At 41.1% G+C, this 24,502-nt stretch overlaps 1 protein-coding gene across 1 annotated transcript in view; it reads left to right on the top strand.

The window, feature by feature from the left end:
- Positions 1–24,502, top strand: part of LOC311032432 (plexin-B2-like) — a 178,161-nt gene that overhangs the window by 117,475 nt on the left and 36,184 nt on the right. The window contains exons 4-14 of the mRNA XM_084039195.1: positions 9,857–10,374; positions 11,989–12,315; positions 12,630–12,768; positions 13,312–13,457; positions 13,572–13,751; positions 14,748–14,882; positions 16,085–16,185; positions 17,291–17,417; positions 22,940–23,108; positions 24,005–24,116; positions 24,197–24,308. Of these exons, the coding sequence (XP_083895321.1) occupies positions 9,862–10,374; positions 11,989–12,315; positions 12,630–12,768; positions 13,312–13,457; positions 13,572–13,751; positions 14,748–14,882; positions 16,085–16,185; positions 17,291–17,417; positions 22,940–23,108; positions 24,005–24,116; positions 24,197–24,308 (2,061 nt within the window). The 5' untranslated portion in view covers positions 9,857–9,861. The remainder of the gene's footprint in view (positions 1–9,856; positions 10,375–11,988; positions 12,316–12,629; positions 12,769–13,311; positions 13,458–13,571; positions 13,752–14,747; positions 14,883–16,084; positions 16,186–17,290; positions 17,418–22,939; positions 23,109–24,004; positions 24,117–24,196; positions 24,309–24,502) is intronic.

Genomic DNA, 24,502 nt, shown 5'->3' with positions numbered 1-24,502 from the left:
GTGGTACCAGCCGGCCAGCTGAAGTAGAGGAGCGAAGTGCTCGCTTTGGGGCATGAGGTTTGACCAGTGTTTGAAGGTAGATGGGTGCTGTTCCATTGATGGCCTTGAAGGACAGTGCCATCGTCTTAAATTGGATGCGTGCTGCAACAGGGAGCCAGTGGAGGTCACGGAGGAGGGGGGTCACATGGGAGAATTTGGGTAGATTGAAAAGAATTTGGGTAGATTGAAGCTTCACTGCTAGCTTCGCTGCTAGCTTCTCTGCTAGCTTCACTGGCACCTCTTTGAATGAAGGCTTTTCCCTGAAGGCCTAAAGGCTTTTATAAAGTAGACTAATGAGAGAAACAAACAAATATACTTGCATTTGTCTGCATGTAAATGGTTCCACATGAGCTATTCCTTCTTTCCAACAATACCAGTGTGAATATCGTGTGGTGAACTGGTTAATAGGTTCCTGTATTTACTGCTGAGTGCATCTTTGTCCACACACTCAGTCCTCTGTGCCTCTTTCAGTCCGTCGTCTGTTTGTTTCTGCTGTCACTGCCCTGCTGAGATGTCACCAAGTGGTACCATGCAGACCAGACAGAGACGTGTGTGTAAAGCACTCAGTCTGCTTAATAACTGCCCGCTCAGACCTTCTATCATCACACTAATCCTCTTCTCAAAGGTCTTCTTATTAGAGGCTCTTTTATTTTTTGTCACAGTGTAATAATGTGCACTCTGAGATTAATACAGAACAGGGTTAGTAGTTTAATAATATACAGCCTGCTGTCCTTTTGCTTCTTCCACCAAATTAGAGTTGTCTGATTTTGATAAAACGTCTTTCTTTCTTTTATGGCTCTATATTGATTCTTAATTAAATTTTGAAGTAGATTGCATGCAGCTTCAAAGGTCAAACCCATTTGAAATGAGAGAAACGGTATGATCCTGTTGATTTAGTCCAAAATTAAATGAGTGTGGATCAATATAAAAAAAAGTAATTAACAATTCTGATAATCAATTAGGGTAATGTCCCTTTTATGTCTGCATAGTTGCCGATAAATATAACGCTGCATAATACTATTAGTATTATAGGCTACTATATTTAGTATTTGATTCCAGACTCATGTGATCCAAGCATTTCCAATATCTCCAAAAGTAAAGTCCAACCATCAACTTTCATTGAATAAAAGATGGATGTGTTAATTTCCAAATGTCACAACATGTGTTTCTGACTAGTGTGATCCAAACATTTCCAAAAACTTCCAAACATCCAGAAGCCCACTAATCAACAGCCTTCAAATGTTTATCACATTAAAAAAAACTAAAGATGGATTAATCAAGAAATTAATCTGATTTCAGATTTTAAAAAAATACAGTTATAAATGATATTTAATAATCATTAGTTATTTTAGTTAGTTAGTAAGTGTGACAGGTCCTCAACATGTATTTGAGTTAATTACCAGGGAGTTGATTTCTGTCACTTGAGAAAATGAGCTCGAAATAGAAGCTCAGCTCACGTTGTTAGGACTTCAATGGGAAAGAATATAATATGAAGGGAATAATCCATGACGGTTTATCGTAGAATGTACATCTGACAACAGTCGTCCTCTTAACTCATTGATTTGATAACATCAACAGCAATTCATTTAATCTGCAATTGCATGCAAGCATGAATAGATCCTCTGAATTAGTCATGGAATCAATTTCTCTACGTATAGCTTTTTAGTATTTTCTAATATGTGATCTGACAGGAGTCAACCACTTTACAAAATGTACCCATATTTTGTTCTCATGTCATAGCCAGATACATGTATCAAACCACATTAAAATGCATCAGAATACAGGCCATGACGTCTACTCTGTAAAAGACGTGGACGCTCATGTTTGGGTCTGTAAACCACCTTGGACTTGTAGGTGGACTTGGTTGAACTCAAAGTAAATCATGTTGCTTTAATGTCCCTGAGTAGCTTCCAGTGTAGAATCATATTAAATATTAAATACAGCATAATTAATCATTGTCATAGGCATTTACACTACTGTCAAACATTTGAAAGACTTGACTATTGATTGAAGAAACAAACAAAGATGTTTTTTTTAGAAGTTAGTTTTTATTCCAGCACACATGGATTTGGTTCTTCTGTCTTTGTTCATCTCTTTGTGGACTCTCGGGCTGGTAGTAGGGTGTGTTGGGTATAGATAGAGGTGTAGCGTGTGTGTGTGTGTGTGTGTGTGTGTGTGTGTGTGTGTGTGTGTGTGTGTGTGTGTGTGTGTGTGTGTGTGTGTGTGTGTGTGTGTCCTATCCTCTTCGGTCTTTTAGCGTTATGCTTACTTTGTCTCAGCCATGCTCTCCTTCAGGCCTCTTCATTACCACCAATAAGAACTCGATTTCCCCAGGGCTCCGCCAATCATAGCACTCATATCCCCTCCAGGCCCGACCAATCCACTGCAATGCTCCTCTGGCCCGGTGTCATGAATGGCTAATGACGCCTGGTGGTTGGCATGAATGCAAATGAGACCACATCAGGGCTTTTCTAACTCGGAGAACCTTTTGCTTATAAATAAAAGTCAAAGTTTGGAACAAGAAAATAATGGAACTGGAGAGAAGAAACGATAAGTTATTGGACATCCAATCATTCAGTCTGAATGTTACACTGCCTGATTCACTGGCACAGCAGGGGGGCTGGGAGTCACCGGATGCCCAACCATATCATAAAATCACCATAGTTCTTCAACATCCGTTTCATCTTACGAAATAAGCTGGTTCATCTCACTTCATTTATATGTATTGCAGCAGAATGTGTCACGTAGACCAAATCCACATGATCGGAGTGATTTTGATGTCCCCCTTTGGTTGTGGATTACAGTTTTGAAGCCTCGACTTCTGCATTTTGGCCGATGCCGTCTTGGATTTTTTCAACAAGAGCTTCTGGTGTGAAGCTGTTAGCAGAGTTAGCTTCATAATTCAAGGTCAACTTTACAGCTAAGTGCTTAAGTCATCTTAGTAGCATGGTAGCATGGTAGCATGGTAGCATGACAGCAAAGCCATGGAGGATAAAGAAAGCCCATTGTAATGTTTCTCAAGGAAGACCAACCCAGGTGTTTGCAGGTTTTTTTGTCCAGTGCTAGAGTGGCTTAGTAGACATTTTGCATAGCATTATGGGAAATGTAGTACCCACTCAGTGTTTTTTAAAATTAGTTAAAACATGATGTTTCTGATCGTGGATTGGAATTAGAATCATCAACTTAACTGCTCTGTAGTTTAGTCTCATATCTTCGTTTTGACTTTAATGTGTTTAATGTTTTTATTATTTCATATATGGTTCCGTGTTTTCTTGCAGCAGAAAACAGAATGTCTGGACATAGAAGTGAACATCAACTAGACCAAAGTTCTCATTTTAATTCACTTTACTATTTCCTCAACGTTTAGAATGGAATTTCATACTCAACCATTTTGGTACTTTTTGATGAAGATTTCTAACAAAATGAGCCTTGATGATCTTTTCCCACTAGTCATGCAGTTTTGGAAGGATCGCATAATTTTACATTTTTATTTGAGACAAAAAGATAAGAAATGTGATACTTAGTTTATTTAAATGCTTCTTTGGGTGAAAGAGTGAGACCAACACCTGGACGGACGGACGGACGGACAGACAGACAGACAGACAGACAGACAGACAGACAGACAGACAGACAGACAGACAGATGAGCAGAGTTCTGGAGTTCCAGATCTGGTTCGTCCCGGGGGATGTTGCGTGTCAGAAAACGGGTTTTGTTTGAACTGGTTCCCGCGGGTGAGGATGTAAAGTCAGAGACAGAGAAAGGGGGGAGACGATGTGAATTACAAAGGGAAGTTAGACAGAGAAAAGCTTAGAGAGGTTAGAAAATCAGTCAGGCTTTATTCCCCTGGCTGGAGCTTCAGCAGACATTCCTGGATTTAGTTTCAGTCCAAACTTTTTAGCAGAGGGGTCAGCGCTGGAGACTTTCACAAAGTACTCTGGATTTTAATGACTCACAGATTGCTGTTCTCTCTCCTGTGGATATCACTACGTGTGTGACTCGCTTTGCCAGCACATTTGCATTTTATCGCCGTTGTTGATTGTTCCGGTTTTCTACTAAATATGTCCTTTTAGTGGACGTCATTGTAATCTCCCAGACTCAGACTTTATACATTCTGTAAACCCAAACCAGAATGTGAGAAACCCTGAACTCCTGCCACACAGATACAGACGGGTTGGAAAACCTGAGTGGGAAACATTCTCACCACGATATGTCAAATACGGCGGCTTGGTCGGTGCCCCAAACCTTCGACATCCAGGGTCTCAGGTTTAGACGCATCACTTTAGTTACATGCTGTCTTTTCCAAACATACTTGCATCTTCACCGGTAGTTCAGTTTATGTTAGACGACGGACATCCCAGTAGCTTTAGAATTGTAACATGCATTTATTTCCCAGATGCTCTGTGTTCCATGTTTGTGAAACACTAATTTACAACGTGACTAACGACTGACGTGACAACATTTTCTTTTGCAGGGCCGTCTCCTGGACCAAAGGCCTGTGTTTGTTTATTATTTGAAATTAAATTGATTTGCATCATCCATAACACTGCTGGTTGTTTTCACAGATGACCAATGAATCATGTGGTCTCTGAATCATCACACAATTGTGATAAATAATATTATAAGTTTACTGTGATGTAAGGCTAATTAAAGCAGCTCATTTAAGAAGCTGAAACCGGAGATGCCTTTCTTTTTTCCTGTGAAATGACTTCTACTCAGTATCTTTACTGACATTGAATCAGATTACTCCATCTATGTGGAAGGAGTCTCCCGTAGTGACGATCCCAACTGTAATGCAGCGTTTTAGTTCCTTTCAGCTCATTGTTTTGTTTTGGGGGATGAGAGGGGGTGGAAGCATCTGTGTGTAGGGATCCGAGTATGTTGGAGGCTGGTATCTGTATCATGGTGGTAATGTGTACTGTGTGGTGATAATAATAATAACAGTTTATTAATGGTAAAATAATAGTTAAGTAATAAAAATGATAACAATAATAACTATAATAAGGCTTCTAATGAAAGATTGTGTTACTTTGATGGTATATTAATTATATTGCTAAAAAAAAAACCTCACAATAAGTTGACCTTGGGATAATCATCTGCTATGCAATAAAAAAATGTTTGTTTCTTAACAAACTGTATGGTAACGTAATAGCAGTATGTTTAAGTGCCATTTTAAGCATGTTTTTTATGATTATGGATGGCTAAATGGATGACTTCATTAATCCCCAGAGGGAAATAAAAAAATGTGAAAGCAGCCAGACGGAGTCAAAGAGAAGACAATAAACTGAGCACATAAAAGTAGACAATAAAACAGACACAGATTCAAAAACAACAGATTCTGACACAAGATTCAGACGCAACAGAAACACATTCAAAACAATAATCGGGATAATATCAGGAATTTCTTGGGCCGGGATAATCGTGACCGATAGTTCCGTCAGGTGTTGGTAGAGGCCAAAAATGGAGCTAAAAGAGAAAATAGCTGTTATATTCATCATGAATCATCATGTTAACTAGTAATCTTATTGGTCACGTTCTCTTGAAATATATCAGTTTTTTCTTTCCAGCTAGTCATCGTTATATAATTCTGTTCATGCAGGTTTGAGGACAGCAGGAGGCTGTTGACATTGCAGGCCACGTTCTGATCAGTCAATCATCAGGTTTACATGAGAATACACATTTGAACAGCAGATTATTGAACACGTTTCCACTCTAATCCGCGTAGCCTCGTCGATCCGTACAACTCATTCCGCAAAGGTCGACACAAATCCTCCCAAATAGTCAGACATCTTTATTTGTCTTTTCCATCGTTTAGCAGCCTGACGTGGTGGCACACATACATGCATTAAAGGCTGCTGATCTTCTCAGTCATGGTCTTGTTTGCTTAACATAACTCACCAAGCCAGAAATCTCGGTTCAGTCATGGAACAGCCGCATTACCAGAATTACAAAGTCACCTACGATCACCTGAAGACTATATCAAGGATTAGAGGACTTATGTCTCAGCAGGAGTTGGAAGAACTTGTCCAGACATTTATCTTCATTAGACTCGGCTACTTTAACGGTGCCTTCACAGGTCTCCCAAAAAAATCTATTAGACAGCTGCAGCTGATTCAGACTGCTGCTCGAGTCCAAGAAAGACAAAGAAAGGGGATCACATCGTCCAGTTTTGTAGGTCTAGGTAGGTTTATTTCTGATCTTCTGCTACATTATGAACCACACAGTCAAACCTAAACATGGATACGCAGTGTTCAGTTTCTTTACTCTATAAATCTGCAACAAAAAAACAGAACAAAACAAAACAAATGTGAAAATGAGTTTTCATCTGAATGTGATTCTGATCCTTCAGTTTCCCGATTCCTTCTGCAGCCATGTGTACGGATCTAAAATCTGATCCCAGGCTGTGTTGTGTGTTGATCTGTGCTCATTAATATGAATTACTAGTGGGCTGTTATTTCCACCTCACAGTAAATCAGAGGTCCTCAGAAAAGTGAGTGGGAGAATGATATTGTCACTTTAACAGTTGGTTAATAGACAAACGTGTTGAAATATGAAACCTTCTAATCAACTATTAATATTCACTTCCTTCGCTGCACTGTAACTTTTTATTCTTGTATTTTATTCTATTTTAGCTTGTTTATATTTTGGCTCTAAAATGGCTTTTTAATTGTATTCAAATGTCCTTTATAATCAATTGTCTTTTGATGTTTTAGCAAAGCGCTACAAATTGCCTCGTTGCTGAAATGTTCCTTATGACTAAACTTGCCTTGCCTAATGCCTCAAAATAAAATTAGCACTGACGTTTTCCCCCTGAACATGAGTCTGACGTCGTCACCTTACATAACTGAAGATCATTAAGTCAAACTGTTGCTCACAAGGATTGGAAAGAATAACGGAAAACACACACCTTTGACACCTGGTTTATTCCAGGCTGACAGCAGTCGGGCTTAAAGCAGTGGGATGAAAGAAATAAAATAAGGCAGAGAGAGAAAAGAAAGCAGATCCCAAAGATGGGCTTCGTTTGATGTGGCAGACATCCCTAACAGGCCTTCTGAGACAGAGGGTGAATACACCTGCTGTCTCTACTCCTGGGAGGAGGACAGATATGACATGTGAAGAGAGAGGACACAGACCGGGTCAACATCACCTCTATGAACCCACTGGCTGAAATGCAGTCTTGGAAACCCGTCTGCTAATGTTGATGATTTAGCTTTTTACTGGTTTAAAACCAGCTCCTGAACTGGCCACTCGTCAAACATACTGGTAGTAGACGTGGTCTCTCAGCTCCGACTCCGGTCTGGCTTCTCAAAACAGTCTACAGCATCGGCTGGCGAACCCCAGGAGTAAAACTCCCTGTCCCCAGACTTATCATCGCCAGGCTTATTGATGATCGGGGTCAACTTTTAGGCAACAAGGCAATTTATTTTGGTCATTGTAGGTTAAAGATAAGAATAAACAATATAATGTGGGGGGAGGAAGTAGTAAAAAAAAAAGAAAATCCAGGAAAAACTATATTCACTGACATTAAAGTGACAAAGGTATTAGTATAAAACAATATTTTCTTGTTCTTGTCGTTGCCATACGAAAATAATGAAAACAAAAGAAGGGGGTTAGAAATGTTAAAACTACAAGGAAAAAACTGATCAACGTGGTTTTAAAAAGCAGTTTAATTGTGTAGAAGTCTATGAGAAAATGACCCTACTTCTCACTAGATGTCTTCTATTATTATGTCTTATCTCAGTAAACATTGTAAACATCAATCTCTAGTTTCAAGTCTTCTTCAATCCAGCATGATGTTCATTTAGTACATGATGGTCCATTTAGAGTCCAACAGACCAGAAAGCAGGGGATGCTTTAGGGGGCGGGGCTACCTGGTGATTGACAGGTCACTTCCACGCTACCAATGCAGTTAGCTACTAAGATGACTTCAACACTTAGCTGTAAAGTTGAATCATGAAGCTAACTTTGTTAGCAGCTTCACACCAGAATCCACATGGATCCAGATCCAGTAAGGACGCTGCTTGTGATTGCTTGCAAAAATTCCAAGATGGTGACAGCCAAGATCCAACATGGCAATTAGTCTGTGAACATAGTTAACAGTACTTATTATATCCAATCTGTGCTCAGAGGCCTCAGCAGAACAACAATGACTTGAGTAATTGAGACGGCGGCTGGCGTTACCACGATTAGGCACAGTTTGAAAGTTTGAACGTTTTGGTGTACGTGGTGCTGATATGACCTTATTTACTGTCACATGCACAACAATTACAATTCTATAATGCTGATTAAATATTCATAAAAAAGCATGCAAGTCAAAATGAGAAAGTTCATATATATAATCTAACACATAAAAAATAAATCCTCTATATCTGTGGTGATGTAAAGAGGTAAAACAGGAAGTAGAAGTATATAAACCTGTGGGAAACACTGACTCATTGAAATGTGTGTAAATGTGTCATCCAGTGTAAAAGTCTGCATTGCGGCCGTTAGACCACCTGACTGTGATATCTGTGGATGGGTAATGTGGGCGAGCAGGTGGGCACCGAGATAAGTCTTTCCACACTAATAAATCCCTTTTGCAATGAAGGCAACTGAAGTGAATTCAATTTGGAAGGAGCACAGAGGGAAGGCAACATCCTCTGCACCGACCACCAATCAGAGCCATCGGATAGCCGCCGCTGTAGAGCAAACGATTGGCCGGGGGAAAAAAACGCCTCATCGGGCAACTAAATGAACATGATGCGAGTTTAAAGCGTTTTGATTTACAGCACAGAAGGCGGAGACGAGGCTGCTGTAATTAAAGCAGTTTTATGACGCACTCATTGAGCATTTCCAGGGAGAGAGATAATGTGAATGGAGTTTATGTGAATCGACCAAAAATATCCGGATAGTTGCATCACTACATGATGTTTGTGCAGAGATGTGAGCGAACAGCCACAGGCCACAGCTCTAATTAAACACACCCATCCAGACTAATGGAAGGAGGAACTCAGTATGTCAGAAAACTAATTACTACACTTAGTCTCTCTCTCTCTCACACACACACACGCTTTCTTCTTTTGTCTTTGTGAATCTAATCTGGCTCAGCAACTCTTCACTTTTTAGCCGGTTACCTCCACCTCCTCCTCCTCCTCGTTCTCCTCCAGTAAAGGATGTTCTTGTTTTAATGAGCGGCTCCTCGTTACTGCCTCTCTTTGCTCTCAGCGTTCTCTCCTTTGTCCTTGAGCTCGTGTTGCTGCTGGTGCTGAGCGGCACGATGTCATGAGCGCCTCTTTGTTTCCAGGACGAGCGCTCGCCGTCTTTGTCGTCAAGACTGAGACGCTGCTGATGAAACAGTTTAAGCTTAGTTTACCATTCTGGAGTGATTGTAGATCGATGTTTTCCTGAGTTAACTACGGGCCCTCAATTTACAGAGATTAACCTGGAATCAGACCTTTTAAATGTATTTTAATCAACAATGATAGACTATAGTTTCAGATATATTTTGACTCTCGATTTGAGAAGTTTTTGACTTGTTTTTCCCAGTTTTGTTTCGTCTTTGTTATCAAAATATTTATTATAGAATAACAAAGAATAACAAAGTATAGTTTAGATGAAAGACACCTTCTTCTCTCTGATGGATGGTTGCGTCTTTACTACAAACACACTGTTTTATTTTTGACTTATTTTAAATTCTACCATCTTCTCAATGATACATTTACAATATTTATGAAATTAATTACTTTTTACTTGTTTTACTTTCAGACATTGTTTACGATGAAGATTAATTGATACTAATGATAATCATTAAAAATCTTCTTTCTCTCTGTTTTTCCACCAGACGCGATGGAGCGGTGGTGGGCGTGGCAGTTTGTCCTCGTTGCCCTGGCAACCATGTACCTCATCCCCTCCCACGGCAAAATCGCAGAGTTCCCCTCCGACACTCTGATCAACAACGTGGTGGCCGATCCTCGTTCGGGCCGGCTGTACGTCGGCGCCGTCAACTACCTCTACCAGCTGAACCAGGACCTGGTGGAGGAGTCCCGCACCGAGACCGGCCCCAAGCGGGACAACCGGCAGTGCACGCCGCCCGTCACCGACACCTGCGAGGAGGCCGTGGACACCGACAACCACAACAAGCTGCTGCTGGTCCAGGAGGCCAAGGACGTGCTGGTGGTGTGCGGCAGCGTCTTCAGGGGGATCTGCTCGCTGAGGAACCTGAGCAACGTGGACCAGCGGCTCTACTTCAGCGACACCAAGGGAGAGAAGTCGTACGTGGCCAGCGTGGAGGAGAGCGTCTCGGTGGTGGGAGTGATGTCATACTTCACCAAGGAAAGGGACAACTTCACCGTCTTCTTGGTGAGGCCTCAAACATGCACACACACACACACACATAGTTATATGTATATATGTGTGTATTTATATATATATATATATATATATATATATATATATATAAAAACTACCAGCGGCACAGAGGAGAATAGAAAAAAATGAATAGAAATGATCACCTCCATCTGTGACATTGTGTGAGCAAATATAATTAAATCGCAATTTTGTGGAGAACGGAGGAATAAAACTGGCAGCCATATGGGAAATTAGCACTATTGTCAGTTATCTTGAAATGTTTATTTGTTTTATTTCTCCACACAGTATCGCCGACGTCTTTACAAGATGTTTCAGGATGTTTTGTCTTCTCCTTTTCCATGTAGGAGCCTTGGATGGCGTCGCTAATGAAATTCGATTTAATTGACACCAAAAAAAGCAAAAAAAGGACCTAAAGTTTCATATCTGATTTTTGAATATGTGTTTTTCTCGTATCCTCGTCAAAAAGGTGATTCTTTCCATTATAACAGAGATCTTCAACAGGTGGTCCGCGACCTCTAGGGGGTCGGCAGAGTTACTGCAGAAATTATAAAAAATATAAACATCTGCCCAAAAATACACATTAACATGAATACAACCTATAATACAGAAATGGGAAGATTTATATTATAAATCTTCCCATTTGTTAAATGTCATGTTGTGAAATTTTAATAGAGAATTCAAATTAGTTTTTTAAATATATGAATATGTCAGCCATTATTATTTTTAATGGCTTAGCATTGTATACATACATACAGTATTTACTTTTAAGTGGTAGTGATCAGGTCTCCATCACCAAAGACGCTGCTCAATGCTCCACTTTCTTCACAAACTAGTCCCTCGATCTGATTGGTCTTGGATCAATAATGATCAGTGATGTAAGAACCAAACTACGTCAACGTGCAAGTTCAGCTCTGAATGTTGACCTTTAGATGGAAATAACATTTGGAAAGTTGTGAGTTACACAACTGAGACCAAGACCTTTGAAAGGCGGCTGATTGAACGTGCAGCTCCGTCTCACAGCGTGTCACCAAAAGTAAACTATTGCTTTCGTGTTCAGGGACACTAATTGTCAATTTGATTTGTGTCGCTCAGCTAGAAAACAACGCTCATGGAAAGTTAATTAGGATCCTTTTCCGTGGTGGACGCATGAATGAATCATCCACGTGATGATGATACGATCAGAGCTGGTGACGAAGTCTTAAATACGGAGAGAGGCTAGTTATGGTGGGGGTTGGGGGGTTTATGGGTCCAACAACATTTCAACCATGAGACCGGTGTTTGACAGCACACAGTGTTGTTGTGAAGTCATGCGTTCGTGGCGACTAACTGTATTAGTTACTTTTGTATTGTAGCATAATCCACCGACCAACAGACAGAAATAAAGGTGGTGCAGGCACAAACGATACTAGGGTTAAAAGTTGTGCTGAGTGACACGAAAAAATTAATTAAACAAATAAAAAATATTTGACAAACTGGTGTGTTACCAGGGGATACCCTGAGGCACGCCTCCAAAGCCTTAATATTTCCACTGTTCAGTCAAGTCGAGTCAGCATGTTGAACATACTGTACAGTAATTACCTGCCGTTCTCCCCTTTACTTCCACAGGTGGGTAAAGGCTACGGCAGCCACGACAGCACCAAGCTCATCTCCACCCGCATCCTCCAGGACTACGGCGACTGGGTGGTCTTCGACAGCATCATCGAGGCGTCGGCGGTGCAGGCCAACCCCTTCGTCCTACGCTACCTCCACGACTTCCGCTTCGCCTTCAAGGACAGCGGCTTCGTGTACTTCCTGTTCTCCCGGACGCTCGGGGTTCAGGACAACAAGAACTTCACCTTCATCTCCAGGATGTGCGAGGACGATCAGGGTTATTACTCCTACACCGAGCTGCAGCTCAACTGCAGCCAGACCAACAAGTACAACAAAGCTCAGGTAATGACGGCGCAGTCCGCCTCGCCAGCCGATAGTCTGTCAGCATTTTCATTGAAAGAGCAGCAGTGAGTCGGAAAAACACATTAGGGCGTTTTACGTTTGGATGGCTTTGTCTTAAATTGCAACCTTTTTGAGAACGCCTCGGTTTTGACCCCTGAAAAACCTTATAAATTGGATTTAAAATGCTCAGGAACCTGAAGTAGCTTCAATTTATGGGGTCTCTACTCTTAGCGTGCCTCTGTTCCATCGGCTTAATACGTAGTTTTAGTGTGAATATCTAACATTCAGCTGTGTAACCTCCTCCTCCTCCCCAGGCTGCCTATGTAGCGTCGCCGGGGGAAGTTTTGGCCCAGACTATGACCGAATCGGGCCAGTACGGACGAGTTTCAGGCTCCGACAAGGTGCTGTTTGTCACCTTCACTTCGGATGAAGACCCATCTACTTCAGCCATGTGTAGGTGTCATCTTATTGCTGGCAGATGTTCCCCACATTCTACGTTGGCAGAATGACCAAAAACCTGTCAGAAGATTTCAGTGAAAGAAGGCAGAAGGTTTGGCCCGCGGGACAAAGAGAAAGTGGTGGTTTCGGTGCAGATTTAACACACTGGCGCCACCATGAGGCCAGTTCTGAAACGCTCAGCTGAGAAAATAAAGAAGGTTCGCTTAGTACGGTAGCTGTCCTGGGGCTTTTGATCAGATCACATGATTTTCATCGAAAGGATGGAGCTCAGGTTCAAAGTGCATTCTTGACCTTTAACCTCTGTTTGTAAGTAAAACAACTGGGCAAACTGCTTCTGGCGAAGCTCCCGAAACAGCTAAATAGAACCTTTTTTTTCTCAACTGTGCCGAAAAGATTCTCCACTGCATTGTCATTTAAAATATATATATTGTTGGGTTTAGCAGAAAACAAGGACTCGGATACGTGTTTATTGTGCAACGAGTGAGAGTGAGTGTAAGTGAAGGAAGCGGCTACAAACAGTGTTTCTGCTCCGTGTAGGCATGTACCCCCTCCGCTCCATTAACGCGAGGCTGGTGCAGATAATAGGAGCCTGTTACAGCCACAGCGGCATCATTAACGAGAAGCCAGCCGTCTACTCGCCTTACTCCTCCAAGTCTGAAGAGCTGTGCAGCAGCAATAATCAGGTGAGTGAACCCGCCTGGCTGTCCGAGATAAAGGAACACCCAAACAATTCATAATGAGCAAATCGCTCTGTAAATAATACATGTTTACCGAGGATTCCTACCTCGCTCCGTCAGAACAACATGGCCGACAGATACAAGTGTGGAGCCGAGTTCCTGCCCTCCCCGCTGGCCAGCAAGGCCGACTTCGCCTTGACGTCTGAGCCCCCATTGGCCCGGAAGTGTCACATGACGGCGGTGGCCGTGGCGGTGGAAATGGGGCATGCTGTGGCGTTCCTGGGAACCGCCACCGGAGAGGTAAAGACTTTTCTGATTTATGTTTCTTTGAGTTATGTTATGGTTTTTCTCTATAGGGATCTCCCCTTACAGTCTGTTTAAATATGTATAACGTTCAGTCCAGATGAGTAAACACTTACATTTAAATTATTTAGACATTCATGTGTTCTAATGCTGTTAATGGTTTGTCATTTATCATGGCGTATTAGGGCCAATGTGGGTTAAACAGTTTGAATAAATATTTTACAGAGCTGGGGAGGGGTGACATTCAGTATTATGTAACATATAATTATGTTCATAATGTAACACAGAAAGAACATGAAAGAAAGCACACATACGTATCTTTCAGGACCTCGCCTCGCTCCGAGCCGTCATTACCATGACAACACGACTTTCAGAGCAATGAAATTCAGACGGCGGCTTAATGTGTGACTTAAATATCAGTTATTTGTTAATTAGCCAGGGAGAGGAGTAATACTCCTCCGTGTTATTATTTTTAACAGCAATGGCCCAAAATACACTGTTATATGTGAATGTGGTGGTCGATGTCCAATTAATTAATCCATTCCTAGGAATTCCTAGCAAATTATTATAATAATTCAGCCCAACTGGCAGGGAGAATTTCAAATATGTGTAAATATTTTGTTCATATTTAAGAAATTAATAAACAATTAGTGTCATAAAAATGTCTCAGAACTTTGTGTCCAGTTTCCTTTTCAATAAATACCAGGAAATATTCACAGGGACATAAAGTGTTTAATTTGAGACCTTTGGTTTAAAGTTGCAGTTTTGGATATTTGAATAACACTCATCGATCGTCTCAACATAAATCACCAAAATGACCAACATCACTTATATGTTAAGCATCAGGAAATATTGGGAAGAGCGTTCATGTTCTCATTCTTCTTCTGTGTCATGTGACGTCATGTTTGGTCGTGAACGAGCAGCGTTTATTGAGGAAAAGGAGGAAACTCTTCACCTTAAAGTGTGTTCATGCAGTGTTTGTGTGTTCTGCAGGTGCTGAAGGTGCATCTGTCGGCCCACCCTGAGGTGTACGGGCGAGCGCCGGGCGAGGTCACGGGAGACAAGGTCAACAAGAACCTGCTTCTGGATTCCAGACTCCAACACCTGTACATCACCACGGAGAAAAAGGTCAAACTCACTCACTCTGGACGGATTGATTATGCTTTTTCACCAAATCCATTTCTCTGGCCTCTCATCCATCCAACACCTCTGTGTGGGCTCATAGAGAAGGTCACGGACTCAGTCGTGCTCTCACTTCTCCTTTTTCATTTCATCCATTAGGTCAGGTAATTAATGAGTCTTTCATGTATTCCCTCTGTCTTATTTGATCATTTATTCATTCGCACCCATACATCCGTCTACATTACCACACAGAAGTCAGCCATTGATTTATTCACTCGCTCTCTCTTTGTTTTCTCCTCTGCGTCTCCTCTTCATCCGTCTCTCTGCTCCTCTGTCCTTTCATCTTTTCGGTCGCCATCGTTCTCTGCCGCCACGCCGAAAGTGAAATTGATGTTATTGATTTAGAAATGAATTAATTACGACGCGCTTCGAGAGGGCAGCTCACTTTCATCAAGTCAAGTGACAACAGTCGGCTTTGTTTCAGCTGCTCATTTAAATGTATTAGATCGGCCTCTTCTTATTGTCTATGTCCACAGCTAGTTGGGAGAAGTGATCAGTTTTTAAATAATACTGTATAGAATCTTACAACATGTTTACAAATAAGAGTTCAATTAAAAATGATTCATCATTGAGGCGTCGTGACTGACAAATTAAAACACACCCTGATTCATCACCTTTCTTTTCAAGGACAAATCAGGAATAATCATATTTAAATCATATTCTCCTCTGTACAGGGTCCATTTCAGATCTCAGCTCTGTCAACGTTCTGATCTCAACACACAGGCATGAAAAGACATAATAATATAATTCAGTGTGACGCACACTTCCTGCTGATATAATTATCTTTAATGTGCATCAAGAATAAACGGCCATAAGTTGACTGAGAAAGTATAGAAAAAAGACAGAACTTCTTCATCTCAGAATCTTCACATTTTGAATTTTCTTGCGTGTCAATTGAACCCAGAGAGAGTAGTCTGGTCGTCCATGGGTACACTGCAAAGTTTTAATGGCTAATTTGCAATAATAAAATATATGCTACAAACAGGCTAAACGGATAATATCAGTTTAACTTTTTTGTCTCAGTGTGGGCTTTCTCTTTCTGTTCGTTGTTGTCATTTTTTTCCCCAATCTAAGGATTACCTTTTGCCCTTGTGCTCCTGCACGTTGTAGCAGCTCCTTCACAATAAAAGCCTGCCATGTGTGTGCAGATCACCAAGGTTCCGGTCCAGGCCTGCCACCTGAAGACGGACTGCCAGTCCTGCGTCTCCATGAAGGATCCGTACTGTGGCTGGTGTGTCCTAGAGGGAAAGTGAGTCACTCTCTGTGTGTGTGTGTGTGTGTGTGTGTGTGTGTGTGTGTGTTTGTGTGTGTGTGTGTGTGTGTGTGTGTGTGTGTGTGTGTGTGTTTGTGATGAGGAGACCCTTCCCTTCCTCGCATTCAAACATGAAACGTACATAAAAGCCATATTTCAATCACGAGTTCCATCTTCGGCGTTTTTGTTTGTCTGGGCTTTGACAGGCGCTCTGTCACTTGGGTTGACAGGCACATGACAGTATGGAAACACACATTCATTTGCATCTTATTTTTCCGGTTTTCTGGACATTTGGTTGAAATAAGTGCCACGTTCCAATGAGAACCCGACTATTGTTTAGTCGTGGTCGATATTTGTGGGCTGTTAAAGAATTAGTCATGAATATATGATTCAAATGAGTTTTATTATCGTGTAAAAGTGATGTAGACACTCAGCAGGCAGGGAGTTGCGTTGATGCTTCAGTGCACTTAAACAGAACCATTTAAATCCACTTTATCAGATAAAATAAAGCTTTTATTGATACCCAGTGGGGAAATTCAGTTGTTGGAGCAGCACAAAGACAGAAAATGTGTCCAGAGAAGTAGAGGAAGGAAAAGCACAATGGAGCTTTAAAGCTGTCGAAGATAAAAACAAATGTGTGGAGGAGGGTAATGTTATGTATATTATCTGAGATTAAAGGCATACATTTTCTCATCACTTTACTTCGTATGGTTCGATCAACTTCATCACCTGTGAGTCGCCCGTTTGAATGGCTTTGCTCCTCTAGTAGGGTTCTTACGGTAAAGACGACCTCTCAATGAGGCCAAGTTCCTGAAAGATACTTTTATGCATTTAATTCCATGTTCTTTGTGTCCTATTTTGCACACAAAACACCAAATAATAGAAAATGTATTTCTTATACATTTCCCTTTTTTTTCTCTGAATTTTCAACTCAGTTTCTTATATCTCCCATTTCTAAAGCCTTGTTACGTCAATATTTAATTTTGTGGCAAAATAAATCAATTTCAGTGCAACTGCTGCGTTAATATTAATATACAAGTAACACACTTGAGATTGAATCAGTGGTGAAGTCTGAAAGTGTGGCCCTCTGCTTGACGCTCAGGTGCACCAGGAGGAAGGAGTGCAGCAGGTGGATGGAGGACAAGACCTGGCTGTGGTCGCCCAATCAGCAGTGTGTTCAGATCCAGGCCTTCGACCCGCCCAACCTCAGCTGCAAGAAGACCCGGCAGGTAGGAGCGGTGCTGAGCTCTGCTGAACTGAAACCATTCCAACCTGCTGAAACACTCAGAGTTCTCTCTGTTGTCAGCAGCATTTCAAACAGGTTCTCAACCTCTGGTGAGTGGACCCTCCTGGGGCCCCTCGGCAGAGTTGCGAAGAAATAACGACTTTTTTAATGCCCGGTGACATTCTGATTCACAATATTTGGAGATGTGCCAGATGTATATTGCATAGTATCTGTATTGTTTGTGCTGACAGTTGCTTTGGAAAACAACTCGAGCTGATTCAGCTCATAAAGTGAAATGATGTTCCTCTCAGAAATGGCGTGACACCCAGAAACTGCTGATGACACCTGGTTTGGGTGAATCACACATGAGCAACAGACCAACAGTGCTTAAAGGAACAACAACACTGCTCGCCGTGCACGCTTGCAGATAATGTTTCAGCACATCTAAATATACACATTGGACAAATGTTAGGTTTAAATACACAAGGATTGATAGCAGTGGTCACTTCACTCAGCGGCCCTTTAGCATCTGAGGTGCACCAGGACTTTCACCCAGGAGACCACGGTTCACGTCCTCTGTGAAACCAAGTCAACGTAACAAAAATCAGCCAAACCACAAAGTTTTCATCGACTTAACCAAGTACTTTTCATGCATAAGTAAACCGAAATACTAAGATATTGCACGTTTTGTTTATAAAGACATGACTGTGTGTTCCCTGTGAAAACAGAAGTTAATTTTGAAAAGACACTATAGAATATGGAAGATTATTTTGAAAAGACCTCATGCATGAACTTACACGCCACCCCTGCCACGCCCATAAAGGATGCTAGAGGGGAACCTGCACCGTCAGAGTTTAAACCTGAGGACCTGCCGGGCTTGAGAACCCGTTTTGCAGCGTCGTTGTGGGACGTGGCTGTTCGGAGCGAGTCGGTTTCATGGCCCCCAGGCGTGCTGCTTCTTCTAATGAAAGATCTTTTCAATAAAAGAAGTAGGTTTATAGGTTTGGACAGTGAAGGACTAGTCCATAGCTGTGTCCCAATTCAGCGTCCATCCTTTGGAGGCGGCGTTTGCAGACTGAATACAGCGACTGAGACATTTCCAAGTCTCCTTATGATGCAGCCCAGAACTGTGGCCTTGTTTTCCTGATTCAGAGGATCCAGATGATGGATCCTTTATGGCCAAACTTATCCCAAGATTCATTGAGCGCCGGTAACAATCAGATTTTAATCAACATGGCGTCTACAAGCTGATCAGCAGCGGGAGATGCAGCAGAATTCACTCTGAAATACATCCTCCATCATAATGTAAAATAAAAAAGAATAAAATATGATCTCCTGCTCCATTTTAATCAGATAACGTTAGTTACTTCTTCGATGCTCTTTCATGTCAACTTGTTGCTAGGCGACGTAAATATAAAGTTCCTCTGTAGACCAGATCGTTGGGCCCGGGCGGTCTTCAGAGGGCTCGGGAGGACACGGGGCTGAATTGGGACACGGCTTATGTGTTTTTGGTGAAAACATTTTGGATCCATTCAAATCCAACTTCTCAATGTGATTATCTGGTTCCACCACTATCACGATAACATGTGTATTCAGGAAGTCATGTGACCTACAGACCTAACAAGACCAGAATGAACTGATAAGAGTTTCATGATTTATCTCTCCCTTAAAAGAAGAATAAAACTCTGTTTTTTTTATCATTTCTAGGAGAGAAGATGATTATAGCCAGCAGCGTAGAAGTAGGGTTGAGCAAACTGAATTCTATATCGCTATAAAATTTAAAATGAAAATGCTGTGGCAGCCATTTTCTACAGAATCAGAGGATAGTGTGCTGCATCGCTCTATCTGAACCTGACAGCTGATCTTTCTGCATTAATGAGGAATTGATCAAAGAGCTGATTAGCCAGAAAGACGCTGCGTCCTTCAGGGTGTACAGCAGCACGCTGTCAGCTGACCTTCCCTCCCATCATGCCTTTCTGCTGCTGGAATTACTTCACTGCTCTTCATGTGATTCCAGCTTCTGCAGAAAGCACATACTTGATACATGATGATCATTCATCATGTCGTTGTTGTTGCTTTTAAAGCAGTCACATGTCAGCAGGAAGGGATGGAATAAATGAGTTCTGTATTTAGATACAAACAATTGAATTCCCACAGTCGTCCTCATCACACAGATAAACGGCACAGAACAACGTTATGGCTGCACGTTAATTACAATCATGAATAAACACCATGCAAATAGAAGTGAATCCGTTTTAAAGTGAAGATGTTTGTGTAGTTTTTAAGTCCTTTTAAAGCACAAAGTCAAACATCATCCAGGTCACTAGTCTTTATATGCAAATTTAAAAGCAGACATCTTCTGGTGCTGATCGTTTCAATGACACACGTGAACTTTCCTTTTAAAGCTGCGTTAATTGTGTTTTCTTCTTCTTTCACGAGGAAGCCTGATGATTAAATGGGTCTTTTTTTTATGAAGCGTGGAGATAATAGTCTGACAAAAAGTTCTCACTGCGCTTCCTGGAGTTTTTCAGCAACTTGTCACCGCGTTTTATCACATTAACAATAAATCAAGTGTGTAATGTGAAAGGTGTCGCTTGCAGTGACAGTCCCTCTGGGAGTTATCACCGACTCAGCAGTTGTTTTGGAAGCAAGGAAGTGTGAAGTCTTTTAGAAAAGAAGCCGAAGGGAGGACGTCAGGATGAGGAGCTGCGTGTACAAAGGCTGCTAAAACACTTAGATTAGATATTGGAGAAGTTGCTCTACTTAATGACTGTTTGTATGATGCACACAATCATAAACAAATATTAATAATTATGCAATATGCTGATCCTGTATTCAGGTTTGCGGGGGGCTGGAGCCGATCCCAGCTCCAGTAAATTATAATGTGTTGAATGAACGACGATGCAGTATTTTAAAAAAAATGATAATAATAACTAAAAATTTAATTTGTTTATAGATTTACAATTATTTCAAATTCTTTGTAGAATATTTTATAATATATACAGTATATATATATATATTGTTTTCATGGGAAGGGCCTGCCTCCTGCTGCATTTTTCACTGTCCAGTCTTTGACCAACTCCAAGCCTTGAAAGTTTTTGAAGTCAAGTCTTTTGGGAGTCAGGTTTGCAGTCAAGTCAATTCCCAAGTCATCAGTTTGTAACTGGAATCAACTCTCAAGTCTGCAGCGCCGCTGATTTAAATGAGATTTGAATGTGTCGTGCATCACAATGTGCTCCAGATAATCTTGTCAAGGCACAAATACATAAACTACATTGGCAGTCCTGAGTGTTTTAATTTGGACTTGATTGCATGCTAATCCTTGGAGAATGCTGCCGGTTTGTGGGACGGAGTCCAGCAGCAGACGACTCTCAGTTTGACCTCAGCAAACAAGAGCATCTCTTTTGGGCCCAGATAGATGAATCTGCTGCATCGTAATTAGGGAGTTTGGGACTATCGTCTGCGCTGCAGCCCATAGTTTGTGATTTTAATCTGATAAGACGGTTGGATTTTAGTTTTAAGGAAAACCTTTGCTTCCTGCAGCTTTACATTCTTAAAAAGAGGAGAACGTCTCCGGTGAATTCATTGAGGGGCTTCACTCTGTTACACAGGATCCAAAAGTTTGAAATTAAAACTTTAGCTGTGAAATTAAAATGGTTGAGGTCAGTGAGGACTAATGAGGCAGCTGATATCTGAAGAGCACAGATGAATAATAATTATGAGTGTTACACACACACACAGACAGACAAATGACACACATGATTGCATGCATACACACACATACATACAGACGTTTGCTCAATTTATCAAGGTCAGACAGATGCATTCTTACTTCTCTCACTTACACACATCTCTTTGTTGCTCATTAACACACACACACACACACACACACACACACACGTCCTCACAACATGAGTAATACACGCACATACACACTCCCACTGACCCCTCCCGCTCCAGTTGAATATACTGTATATCTCATATAAGATCTATTCAGAAGAGATTAAATACTAGTGGTTAAATATAAAGACGAATACTATACAAGCATAAACTTAAGAACATAGGTAGCATAAACAACATTATAATATACTCAAGTATACACCAAATGACACAGAAACCAAAAGCAAAACAATACATACGTGGAACTTTTAGAATTTGAGAAATTCCAAATCCTTGCTATTTATATTGACTCCAGTGGCATCACACTCGGCTTGTAGAAAGCTTGTAATGTTTGCTTTTATTGCTAAATAATGTATTGTTGGCTAAAGTCAACACTGAATGTCATAATAAACAAGTTAGTATCAGGAATCAGGTTAACTGGCGAGGTAATTTGGAAAACTAGCCGACTAACACGACCTCTCAGATCGTATTTTGCTAGTGATTATGTTAGCCAGCAAGCAAGCTAGATGTAATTTAGCTAAACTGCATCTGTCTTGGTTGCTTTGTAAGTTTAGCTGATTAAGTATTTTAGCAAGCTAGCTTACTATCATAGCTACTCAGATAGTGTTTTGCGAGCAAATACTCTCCAAGACACACATTGGCAATACAAGGCAGTGTGTGTGTGTGTGTGTGTGTGTGTGTGTGTGTGTGTGTGTGTGTGTGTGTGTGTGTGTGTGTGTGTGTGTGTGTGTGTGTGTGTGTGTATATGTATATATATATATATATATATATATATATATATATATATACTGTATTTTTATAGTAGGCCTACTATGAAGTAAAAGTAGAAGTACCATCACTTAAAAATACTGTTAGGCGAAGTAAAACGCCTGCATTCAAAATGTTAGTTAAATAAAAGTATTAACAAGAAATGTTCTAGTATACAAGTACAAGTACAGTAAATGCAGTAACATTCTAAGATGTATTTGTAAAGATGTAACGGTCTACTTGTGAGCTTTTGGAGCTTTCAACCGCACCTCATTGTCTTCATTGAGCTGAGAGGTGGGTCATTTTTAAAATCAAAGTAACTCTGGCTTTGACATTGCTCGTTGTGTTAGGTCATTGTGTACATTATTGTATGTTCAATAAGTAGTAGTGCTTTGTTGCAATATTGGATTTACAAGATATTTGCATCAATGTGATGAAGTACATTGTCAAGTCTTTCATCGATTGGCCAAAAGTAGCCAAAAATGTTCCCATCTTATTTAGGGGGGATCTAGATGATTTTCCAGAAAATGCGAAAGATATATTGTCACTACAATACGAGGTTACATAAAGTGTGATAAAATGAAGTATGGAGGCAACACAAACGGTAATTGGTAGCAGGATGAATCCGTCTTTGATTTGGGATTTTTTGATTGTAATAAAAAAGAGATTAAATAATGCAATCCTCTTTTCTATCTTATTCCTCTGTCACATCCAGCCTTATTGTGTCACTCGGAAACAGTTTCTCTTTCTCTGTCTGACTCCCATCTTCTTTTATCTCTGTGCAACCAGTATAAGTGACATGGAAAGTAATGACTTTCTCTGGTGCGTCTCCCTCTCTGTGACACTTCCCTCCTCCTTTATACCCACTTCCTTCTCCAGGTCGACATCGACATCCCGGCCCTGCCCCCGCTGAGAAGCTCTGATCGGCTACAGTGCGAGTTCGGCACTTTCGTCACCGGAGCCGCGGTGGGCATCACCAACGGCCGGGTGCAGGTCACCTGCTCTCTGCCTGACCCCGTGGTAATCCCACCCACTCCCGACCAGCAGGGTAGGCAGCAGCTTCTTAATATGTAACACGACATTTCCACTTTCTTCCCCGGCATCCTGTGTGAGGAAGAACTGAATATAAAATACTTAAAAGACTGAATGTTTCAGGGCCAAAATACCTTTCTGCTCCCAGAAACCCTCAGTTCTTTCAAATCAAGTCTTCTCTGTCCTTTTTATTGAATTCAATTTCATTCATTTCTTGCACTGCATTGTACAGTATCGGCCTTGTCTGTGTCTAATCTTTCCATCTTATTTCACTTTGATAAATGCTAATGTATTCTTTCCTTTTGTATTGCCTTGAGTTCCTTTTATAGTTTGTCTGCGTTTTTATTCTTATATAAAACACTTTGAATTGCTTTGTTGAAAGGTGCTCTAGAAATGTACTTCATGTAACGTTACCTTCAGTAAGATTGAAAACTTATTTGCAAGGCTCACTTGTTATTTTCGCTTTAAAAAAAGATTATGATAACCTAACTTCTTACCAGGTCTATTCAACCGCCTTTTTCACTGTTAATTGTGTTCAAAAAGTGGGGGGGGTTAAAATGCATAAAAAACAAATACAAATACTGTTATGACCTTATTTTCTTTCTTTCCATGAGTAGAAGGAGAGGTCTGATATCACTCTTATGTATGCTAAATATAAAGCTACAACCAGGATTAGGTAAGGTTAGCTTAGCTTAAGTTTGATGGCTGAGGCTAGCTCTGTCCAAAGCTAATCACATTTTTAATGTTCATTTGTGAGCGTCAGAGGTGTTAATAGAAGGATTTTTATTACTTTTGGACCGAGCCAGGCTAGCAGTTTGCCCAGTTTCTAGTCTTTATGCTGTGCTAAGCTAACGGGCTGAAGCTTCATTGATTCATTTACAACAATAACACATGAAGTGTTTGTGTTTCCAGACTACGTGTCCGTCCCGGTCAAGGTCGTGGTGAACGATAACATCAAGGTGACGTCAGGAGAGTATCGCTTCTACAACTGTGCTGCTACAGTCAGGAAGAACCAAAACACACCGTAAGATAGACGGCACACACACACACACACACACACTCACTTGAATCACACATGTGTAAGTATGCGGTGTGTGTTTTCAGGTGTATAACGTGTGTGACCAGTGAATGGGGCTGTCAGTGGAACGCTAAGGACCACAGCTGCAGTGACAACAACGATGCTGCAGATGAAGACCACATAGTTAAACCACAAATGGTAGGTGTGTGTGTGTGTGTGTTTCAGTGTTTTGGTGTATCGTCCATTGTCATCAAACTGGTACGAAAGAAAATGGCAACTGTTGTTATATTAGTTGTTAGGGTGACAACACACGACGGCGGGGTCGTTGAGTGTTTTCTCAAGTTGCCGTGAAAAGAGTGGATGCAGCTCCTAGCTAGCGTGCGTGCTATTTC

The sequence above is a fragment of the Eutrigla gurnardus genome (genome assembly GCF_963514095.1).
Source record: "Eutrigla gurnardus genome assembly, chromosome: 21".
Taxonomy (NCBI): Eukaryota; Metazoa; Chordata; class Actinopteri; order Perciformes; family Triglidae; genus Eutrigla; species Eutrigla gurnardus.
This window is presented reverse-complemented; position numbering and strand designations above follow the sequence as displayed.